This window comes from Psammomys obesus, unplaced genomic scaffold (assembly GCF_907164565.1).
Source record: "Psammomys obesus unplaced genomic scaffold, mPsaObe1.curated_primary_1811, whole genome shotgun sequence".
Taxonomy (NCBI): Eukaryota; Metazoa; Chordata; class Mammalia; order Rodentia; family Muridae; genus Psammomys; species Psammomys obesus.
In genome coordinates this window covers 2,793,019-2,803,709 of record NW_026585685.1, presented here as the reverse complement: position 1 = coordinate 2,803,709, position 10,691 = coordinate 2,793,019, and the positions used below count along the sequence as shown (strand labels likewise).

Sequence of the window (10,691 nt, the reverse complement as noted above, 5' to 3'; positions counted from 1 at the left end):
ACACACACACACACACACACACACACACACACACACACACACACACAAATAAATGCAACTAAAAACAACTGGGGTTGGTGTGTGACTTTGTGACAGAGTGCATTCCTAAGACCCTGGGTTCAGTGTTCAATACCAGAAAAGGCAAAGGTAAAAGGTTCTATTACACTACAAGGCATGTAGCTATCTCACTGTTTGTAAACACGAACAACCAAAAATCTGCCTGTGGAGAGCTGGGTTGTATTGGTTCACCTGGAATCCCCGAGCTTGGGAGGAGGGGGAGTTGCCCTTGGCTACAGGCAAATTCAGGGACAGTCTGGCATACCTGTAACCCTGTCTGTCTCAGAACACAGCAAACTAAAACAAATTTGCTTATCTTCACCCAGTGACAGTAGAGAATGACTGAGATGAAGTTTTGCTATTTGGAAGCAACTGACTATTCTTGAGGCAGGAGTTCAGGGCCAACCTGAGTAACAGAGGGAACATGAATCTATTCATAGAATATATACATGAAGAAAGAGTGAATAAAAATTAGAGAATGGGATCTTACAACTCAATAATAAATGGACAAAAGAGACGTTTATTCTGATGGCTCCAAAGGGCCTGAAAACATAGTCCTTCAAAGTTGCATTGTTGGAGCTAAAGTATGACCTCGAGGTGTTCCATGTGTGGGAAGACACAAGTATTATGCAAATCCACTTTTTAAAAACCACAATTCCATTTTAACTTCCTCTTTAGATCACTTTTTTTCCTTTCCAATCAACATTTTGACCACTCACTGGGAATGACTGGGAATTGTAGGTCAGTGGCTGCAGAGCCCGGCAGCCGCACAAGCAGGAATCCTAACAGAGAAAGCGGTCTGCTGTTGACATAAGCCATCTTGGGGGAGAAGCGGTTCCCCTGAATAGTTGACTGCAGGTGTGTTGGCAGGAGCAGAGGGGAGAAGGTACAAGCAGCAGATGGGGTGTTTTTGACCTGTGGCCAGAGCAGCCTCCCCAGATGAACTAAGGCTGGAGGAGTCTTCCACCTCACAAGGAAATCCTCCTGCAGCTTTGGGCCCTGTGGGTGGGGTGTAAATAATAGTTTACATCCATGTGAATTTAAATTCCCAGGTAGCAACCTCCTGTCCTGTTAGTAAAAATGTAGGGTGCCTCCGGATGGCTTTGAGGAGTGCATGGCCCAGGGTATGAGGGAAGCCCATCTCTACCAAAAGCCATTTGCAGTAAAAAGTCAACACACCTCAAGAGAAATAAGAGATATTTTATTCTTGAATCAAACATGAAGGACCATGGTCCAGGAACCTATTTATATTCAAGGTGCCCAGGACAATACTAAGGAAGCAGTCATGGACTTGTGGTAGTCACTGGGAAAAGAAGAAGTAATAATGTGCCTACCAGTTATGTTTGTGCAAACCCCAGGCAGATGATTACAGCAAAGTGAGCCAATCAATAACAATTCTTACGGATTTCCGGTACTCTCTGGTGACATTCTTATCCTTAGAGTTGGTGGAAGACAGGGTACGCCAGAGTACATCTCAAAGGCTTTCCTTTATAGTCAAAGATATTAGCTGAAACACAGGGGTGGGGAGTGAGGGTGCTAGAGAGAGCCTGACCGTCCTAATGCTCCACAATTACAAAGTTGCAACCAGCTGGTCCCTATGAGGAGCGCCTTTAGCATGTGGTTTTTGTTCACTTGTTTGTGAGAGAGTTCAGTTTACACAAATAGTTACGTATTTTTGTTTTTGTCAGTGCTACTCAATACCTTTTCCTGATTTAGTTTTCTAGAAAATAGTGGGAATGTAGTCCCTTTATTGGCTTAAATGGGGAAGTAAATAATCTAATGAAATTGTTACTAGAGGAAGTGAGATCAGAGTCCTAGAAACATACCTTGGAGCAAATGCTGAGAGGCATGGGTTGTCTTTCTAGAGAGAGTCCTTGTAGCTTCAATATATACTGCTTATGCTAGCCAAGGTCATCCCAAAATGTCTTGGCAGCATTGACTGTAGCCCGACGTGACATGTTTAAGATGCCTGCTCAAGGTCTTGAGACACCACGTTAAAGTAGATGAAGCCGAGTCCCACAGTCAAGGAGGAGGGGGTCATGATTTTGGATAAGGCATGTGGTGTGCCCTCCTTGTTGGCAGCTGAGGCAGCATGAACGCAAATTCTTCCTGCCACATTCATGCCAGTTGGAGTCCCAGGGCCTCTTAGCTCAGCAAATACTTAGTGCGAAACTGTCCTACAGGGAATTCTGCGAGTCAGACTGCTCTAAATAAGACACCAAACTTAGCATGAAATACCTTGAAACACATTTTGGCAAACAAGATGAAAAGTGAGTAGTGACAGGAGAGGGCCTGAGGCGTGCCTGTCTAGGGACTGGAAAGTAGAGGCAGGCAGACACAGGAGATATGATGGGAAGAAAGGCTCCTGTGAGCCACAGAGTCCCTAGGAAGGGACACGGTCTTCTATGTAGCAGAAATGTCAAGAAAAGAGAGGCAGTTACGTTGGTGATTAGGACAGTGGTGCTGGCTTTCACGAGTATGACTTTGGGAGAAGAAAGCAGCAGACTGGAATGCTGGGAGTTAGGGAGGAAGTGCAGTGGCAAGTTTGATGGTGACAGGAGGACGCAGAGCATGGGAGAATTGTTTTCTTCTTATGAGGAGAAAATTGCTGTTTTGAAGGTGGGGGTGTGTGGGTTTTTGAAGGGGAGACATTCAGTGTGTTTGACAGGCAACTGCTATAGAATCCCAGTTAATACAGAAAAGAATCACAGGGTAATCAATAGTATTTTAGTAAGGATGTGAAATTGAAATAGCTTTGCATTTTATGTAAATACATTTAAGAAGTTCAAATCTAAATACCAATTAATAATCCAAGCAAGAAACTGAGAAGAAAAAACAAATTAGAAGTTTTTTTTCCAAATTTTTTCACCTTTTCTTCTCTACAGAACAGTGTCATATCTTCTTTCTGAAATTTCATAAGAGTATCCTGCAGTTGAATGGACTGTTTAAGTATTTGAGGTTTTGGATGTCCCACAAAACCCCACGTGCTGACAGTGCTCAGCTGTGGACTTCACAAGTGTTGTCTCTCCTCAGACACAGGCATGTTTGCAGTGGTCAACAGCCACTCCTTGTCCCTGCTGGGGAAGCTGACGATCAGTGCTGCCTTCAACATCGTCTACATCTATACCTCTGAGCTGTACCCCACTGTCATCAGGTACGGCTCTCATGCTGCTGCGCCCCATCCATGCCGCCCAGGCTTTGTCGACTGTGCTTTTGTGGGCAGAGACCACCTTCCCTACCTTTACTCGGGCGGGTGTATGTCAATCCTAAGAGCATTTAATCACCCATTGTCTCACTGCTCTATTGCTGCGGGAGACACCGTGACTAAGGCAACTCTTTAAAAAGAAAACATTTACTTGGGGCTTGCTTGCAGTTTCAGAGGGTCCATTGTTTCAGATGGGTAGTGAGTGCTCACTTATATAAGAAAGAGCATCTTTCATCCTAACATCCCTTCATAAAAATAAGAGCAAACCCACATTTAAGGTGGGGCCGTAGCCTCAGCTCTGCTCCCTGGGCCCTGGGCTGGTCCTCCCTGTGCCAGCCCTTTGACAAGTCCCCTTAAGGATCATTTGAAAGAACCCCTCCCTTTCCTCAAGCAAGAGGCCTAGGGGTGCTTCCCACCTGATGATTTAAAATCTCTTCCCAGAAACAGCTCGGTCTGCAGTTGCCTGTTCCTCCTTGATTGTTTCTGCAACCTGATTGTTTCTATAACTTGGGTGCGCGGCCAACCACACAGACATTTTCATGCTAACAAGACTGCTGACAGAACTGGGTGGCCATCCTATCCGGAAACAGTACCATTCTCTCTATTCCTCTCTGCCTTTTCTGCCTAAACTATTCATGCCGTCCTGGGTTATCTGGCAATGTGCACACATTATTTCCCGTTTATATACTTGGCTTTCAATAGTTAGCTGAAGTTTTTTTTTTTGTTGTTGTTGTTGTTGTTGTTGTTTTTTTTTTTTTTTTTTTTTTAAGAAATGGGCAAAGTTTTTGAATCACAAAGCTCTGGTTCTCTGGATATCTTAACTAATAGATGAGCTAATGTTCATTATTTGCCATGAGAAATACTCAGATGCTCGTTCTGTGTCATCTTCTGTCTAATATGGCTGCTATTAGCCTCATGTGATTATTTAACTTAATTTAAATTACAGACACCAGAGCTAAGTCTGTGGTTAAAGAACACTGTCTGCTCTTGCAGCTGACCCAGGTCCAATCCCCATCACCCACATGGCAGCCCACAACTATAAATCCTGTCCCAGGGGTTCCAACATCTTCTTCTAGCTGCCAAAGGACGAGGCATGGATACATATGTACTGTCAAAACATTCATACATGTGAACATAACTAAAGCTTTTTTAAAATTAGTTTCTGCTAAGTGTGGTGGCTCATATCTTCAGTTCCAAGAGCTTAGGGGCAGAGGTAAGAGGACTGCAACAGTTCAAAACCAGCCAGGGTCACCATAGCAAGACTTGTTTTTAAAATAAAAGTCATTTCCTTCTCTTCAAGAGTCACATTTCAAGTCCTGAAAGACTCATATGCCTATGAAGTGGGCAGAACTCTTCAGCCCCACAGAAAGGTCTAGTAGGCAGCACAGTACCTTCTACTTAGGATTATGTTATTTGGGCTCATTGTATTCTTCCAACTCTTTAAATTGTCCCCCTGAAATGTAGTGGTTTTAATTAATTAATTAATTAATTTGTTGTTTTCTTGTGCCTTCCAGAAATGTTGGCCTTGGAACATGTTCCATGTTCTCCCGAGTTGGTGGGATCATTGCTCCCTTCATCCCCTCACTGGTTGGTTTGTACCTCCTGGTTCTGTTCCTCTTGGTTCTCTGCTTTGCAACTCACTTGTGCTTTTGTGTAGAAAGAGATAATGAACAGGTTCAACCAGGAGGAGCTGCACAAATGTGAATCTTGTGCCTTTCTGACAAAAAGTCCAGTACGATGTCAGGGTGGATGGACTGGGACATTTGCCTTTGGTGGGTCTGACCTTTTGTTCATCTGGACTCATTGGAGGGTCTGGTAGTACCAGCACGCCTCTTCCCATCAACATCCCGAAGCCAATGAATATGTATGGGCTTCTGTGGTATGCTGGGGTCTATGCTAAGGGCTGTAAGAGGTAGGCATTGTCACCAGTTCTAAAGACAGGAGGTGCTTTAGAAGCAGGTTGACTATTTGCTCGTCACTGGGAAAGAAACTGAAGGAGAAACACACCTAGACCCCACATGCCCTGTCTTCTCTGGCATTTTTTAAGTTCCATTATCCAAAACAAGGGTGGGGATCAGGGGAAACAAGTGACCATTTTAAAATCCTCCAGGCCTTAAAATGCTCAAGTCCTGTGAAAGCCCTGGGGGCCCCGCAGATCTTGATTTTACCAGATATAAACAGTCCTACAGATAGCCCAGACCCTGTTTTTGAAACTGACCAGTGGCTACAGAGCCCGGCTTTCCCGATAAAGACTTAAAAAAAAAAAAAAAAAAAAAAAAACAGACTGCCTTTACCCTGGGACAATAAACGTCTTCACTGCTAGACAGTCCTGAGATCAGTCATGGAGCCTTGAGCTGTCTTAGAGTCAGACATGTGGTAACCAGGAGCACCATGGCTGCATCGTGCAGCGTATGTCTTCTGAGGGTCAGAAGGCCCCTTTGTTATTCAATGCCCTTGGCGCTGCAGATAGCTTTTCCTGCTAAATCGAGATCTAAGCGTCCAGGGCGTTTCCCCATGTCCACTAACAAAGACCCTGACCCCTAAAATGTTTATTAAAAAAAAAAAAAAAAAAAAAAAGACTGGAGAGATGGCTAAATGGTTTGGGGCACATCTGTTGTTGCAGAGGACCCTGATTTGATTCCTGTACCCCCAGCAGGCAGCTCATGACCTATACCTTCAGGGGATCCAGCACTGACATGCGCACCAGCACACCTGTGCACATAGACACATATAATTAAAGATCCTGAACTGTTTTTAAGTATTATATCACAATGTGTTATTACATAAGGAAATATCTTTAAGATATTACTTATACTGTGGTTTTGACCCTGCCTTTGGGGGATTTTCTTAAAGAATCTTGAGAAAAATACCCTAAAAGGTAGAATTAGCCTACTGTGGTTGGAGGTCCATGCACTGAAAGAAAACACTGGCTTTCTCTAAGAATACCTTTTGAATCGCTGAAGCAATTGCTGGTAGTGCCAGAGTCGACTCAAATAGTTTACAGTTCTGTGTGCTGTGGGACTTTTTTCTTTCAGTTTCTATTTCTTTAATCTTGGATCTCTCGGCAATGATGTTATAACACATTTGACAACTACAAAGTTTATTATCAGCAAATAGTCCAGGGTCTTCTCCGTATGAAGAGAATGTAAAGATCAATGTGTAGCAGACTTTTCTCTTGGATGAAAGCTGGACTCCAGAGTTCCTTGTGAACTGTGCCTATGTGGGCCTGCCGTGCTCACAGATAGCCATGGCTGTGCCTTGCTTGACATGGCTGGTCCAAGGCTTCTAGTCCACAGTCTAACGCAGCCCTTTGGCTCACTTAGACCCATCCCTGTGTACCTGAGGAAACATTCTGTGACTTCCCTGATAGTTGCCTCAGAGCAAAGAAAACAAAGCGTGTGGTGTTCTTGTGGGAAGGTGCTGATTAGACAGTAAACCCAGCAGTTCTTGGTCACAAGACTGCTGATGTCCCCTGCTAAGAAACTGATAGGTTTGTTTGTTTTCTTTCCACTTTCTGTCTCCACAGAAGGACGTGCAGTGGTCTCTGCCCTTCATCGTGTTTGGAGCCACCGGCCTGACCTCAGGCCTCCTAAGCCTGCTATTGCCAGAGACTCTGAACAGCCCTTTGTTGGAGACATTTTCTGACCTTCAAATGTACTCATATAAGATGCTAGGGGAGGAAGCCTTGTCTCTACAGACCCTGGATCCTCCACAGGTATAGAGTCACTTGCTGTAGCCATCCGGGTACCCTGAGATTTGAGCCCCAGAACCACCTAAAACTGGGAGTGGCGGTGCACCCCTGTAAACCTAGCACTTGGGAGGTGGAGGCAGGAAAATCAGAAGTTAATTTCAGTGGCATAGCAAATTGGAGGCTAACTTGGTCTCAAAACAACAGCAAAATTGTCCTATGAGTGTCTGGGTATCTCATTCAGGCCTTCATGACATCATGTAATGGCCTCTACAAGATCTTCTTTGCCATTTCAGCTCCTAGACAAGGCCAGCGCCTTGGGGAGTGAGAGCGATGACGAGGAGGAAGAGTTCTATGATGCAGATGAGGAGACACAGATGATCAAGTGAAGACCCCACATCCTGCCCAGAAGCAAAACACCGTCATCATTAGTGCTCCGTTCAGCATCAGGACCACTCAGCCCACACCGATGCTTCCACACATGAGGTTGGATTCCCAAAGAGAGAACCTTGGCACCGTGAGAGAAGCATTGCCGATTTGATCAGGATGAGCTGATCAGCACCATGCCTCTGGCCACACAGCTCAGGTCCACCTTCTAGGTGCCTGACCTGAACCTCATGCTGCTTCCCTTCCTCATGACCCAAAAGCCGGGGTGTGAAACTGCTCAAACTTCTACTAGGATTAGCTAGGCCTTCCCTGAGATTTTGTCTTCCTAGTAAACTTGGCGTCTGCCCCTGTCACTTGGGACTCCCCACCAGGAATCTTCTGGGGCAGGCTGCTGTGTGCAGATCCCCAGCTTTCCCTTGGCTGGTGAAATGAGTCTTCCGCTGGTTCCCAGCTCGTTGGTTGACAGTGCAGCTTGTGCCTTTTGGTCTGAGGTCATTCACTAGCAAAAGCCAGAGCCAACCAAGCAGTTTGCTGAGGTCAGAGGACTGGTCATGCCACGGTAGCTACCTTTGACACGTATGTTGTGCAATTTTTCTAGTTCCCACTTGGAAACATTTGGGAATTTTGTCATTGTTGTTGTGAGATTCTAGTATTGGCAATAACTTCACAATCATGCCCAGTCAACATTGAAACTTTACAAGTTGGGAGTAGTCTGCAAGCGATGAGCTGAGCACTCTTTAAACGACTTAAATAAGAGTGAAGATTGTCTTTTACAGTGTTTGTTCTCTTCAATGTGCACAGAGGGATTTGGACAGCACATCAAGGCTTGAACTCTGCCCTACATCAGTCTCTACATGTTTACTCAAAAGGCATGGTGATTTTTAAAGAAAATGTTGAGTTTTCATTAAGTGCTTCCATGGATTTCCAAATTAAGAGAATTAAGAATTCTCTTAATTCTCATTTCTCACAAAACTTGAACACCGTGAACTAAGCATATGAGCCAAGAGTCCACGTGTGGACAATTGATGACTGTCCCAGTCAGGGAAATTACTGTGTTTAGGAGTTCTGTTCATGCTAATCTCTCTGGAATAGAAAGCACATGGATGTGAATGAAGGTGCTCTGTGGATACACCTGGAACTTGTGGAGGCCTGCGTCCTGTTGCTTCCACATGGTTCCTGGTCTCCTCCGTGCTGTCTTGGCTTACACTGTGCCCATCTGTTTCTTTATAAAATCATTTTTTTCCTTCGTGTCCTTGATTATGGGAGAGCCATAATCTACCACTGTAGAGAGCACTGGCCAAGATGCAATGAAGACCCAAAGGAGATCCTGTGTGTAGCTGTCAGAAAGATTATGGAACTCCTTGGAGCATCATATCTGCAAATCCCAGCAAAGAGTGCCCACACCCCAAACTACGAAGTCCTGCTGCTCTCTCCTCTGGTAGAGGTCAGCTCTACTTGGGAAAGGAAGAAAGGGTTTCCAGAAACTACTGATTCTTGTCAAATAAAGTGTTTAAAATAAAGCAGTAAATTAATATATATAATTTTGATCAGTTCGATCCCTCCTAATATAACCCATTATAGAAAATTGGATATTAGAAGTTAGAAGCGTATCCATCAGTCTAGCCACAGGGGAAGCAGTGCCGTGGCCTTGCTTCCCACGCAGACCTTTCCGATACCTGGCGCTGTCGAGATCCCTGCTGTCTCTAGCTAAGGAAGTGAAGGTCCAGGTAATTCTGGCATGGGTTTGGTTTTTCCCCAGCTAAGAGAAGGAGAAACCCTAGATTGAATTATGTGTTGTGTAATAAGGTTGGCTTGACTGTTGGCTGCTCTTGTTGGATATATTATTAAATTTTTCTTATCCCTGTATAGTCCTCTAGCATAGTTTAATACTTATTTCCACTGCCTTTGTAAAGATGGATTTTATTCCCCATGGTAGCTGTTAGTGAATATTAGGGCCACAGAAATCTTACTTGGTAGGTAGCATATTTTGTTTGTATTGATAGTCCATTAAAAGCATCTTTAAAATAACAGTAAGGACATCTGAAAAGTCATAGGGAATTACACTATAAACTATCTACTCAAAAATACCTATAATGCATATAAGTCAGTGTATAAATATACATACAGAGTTTCAATAAAAATTTCCTATCTGAGTTGACAATGCTTCCACCAAGAGCCATAGACTAACTTGAAGCCAAACGCCAGGCTGAGAATCCCTCTTTTGAGTTGGTCAGAATTGCCCAAAAGGTTCCCAAAACATCATAGGCTATCGCTATTGCTACTGGCTGCCGCCCAGAAGTGAAAGGTAAGTTCACGTTGCTGAAGACTTGTGTGTGTGTGTGTGTGTGTGTGTGTGTGTGTGTGATACACACATGTAACGATATAATGACACTATAAATTTGGGGGGGGAAACATCAAAATGAAGATTTTGTTTTTCCGCAAAGGTGACAAAAAGAAAGTATAGGCCAAGTAGAAAAACTCCAGATTTCAGGCCCAGAGGGCTAATGGCTTCATGCAGTCTTCATACTGCATGATCCATTCAGAGACACTGTGCTTCAGTTTGGGTGCTGCATTTAAACCACAGCCCCAGGAGGGTGGGCGCTTTTCTTCTAGCTGCTCTGAAGCAAGGGAGATGTTCTTCAGTTCTCAAAGGAGCACATATAGCCAGATACAAGAAGAATAAGGTTTGCAGAGCACTGCCCGAGTGACTGAGGCCTGAGCATGCACACTTCAGTTTAGTATATCGTTTATATTCTTAGCACATACAAGCTCAGGTAACTGGAACTTAACACATTGGAACTGAAATCCCACTTTTCAGAAAGACTTCTGCCTACAGATATTTTATTATTGGTCCTTAAGTTGCAACGGTATCAGAAACGTGAGGATTTTCTTAACAAAATAAAACTGGGTATTAGTGGCTGCCTTTTGTGAGTTTAATAAAGGGCCACAGAACACAGGCCTTTTGTTCATACAGAGTGCACTGTAAGTACAGTGTAAGTACTTTGACAAATACAGGACCTGCTATAAATCACGAGTGCTGTATTAGATGGATAACAAACAAATCAGGGCCTTAAAAGACCCCCAGGAGAACAGCGTTAAAGGAGAATACAAAGATGACACACTGTGGAAAATGCATGAAGCGGTACATCAGAGGAGAAAGACTCCTCGTGGCCACTTCAGTGGGCACAGCATTCAATACACATTCCAAATTAAAGCTGTCAACAGACTAAGAATGCAGGGAACACTAGCGAGATGGCTCAGCCTGAACCTCATCAGTGCCTGGGACCCACATAATAGAAGCAGAGAACTGGTTCCTAAAGTTTGTCCTAGGACCCACACAAAAGCTTCCTTAGC

At 44.1% G+C, this 10,691-nt stretch overlaps 1 protein-coding gene across 4 annotated transcripts in view; it reads left to right on the top strand.

The window, feature by feature from the left end:
• Positions 1–8,872, top strand: part of Slc22a15 (solute carrier family 22 member 15) — a 66,587-nt gene extending 57,715 nt beyond the window's left edge. For 3 of the 4 annotated variants that reach the window (XM_055629039.1, XM_055629031.1, XM_055629011.1), the window contains 4 exons: positions 3,091–3,211; positions 4,777–4,849; positions 6,789–6,977; positions 7,247–8,872. In XM_055629039.1, the coding sequence (XP_055485014.1) occupies positions 3,091–3,211; positions 4,777–4,849; positions 6,789–6,977; positions 7,247–7,339 (476 nt within the window). In that variant the 3' untranslated portion in view covers positions 7,340–8,872. The remainder of the gene's footprint in view (positions 1–3,090; positions 3,212–4,776; positions 4,850–6,788; positions 6,978–7,246) is intronic. The other variant, XM_055629021.1, reaches the window with a different exon arrangement.
• The last annotated feature ends 1,819 nt before the right edge of the window (positions 8,873–10,691 follow it).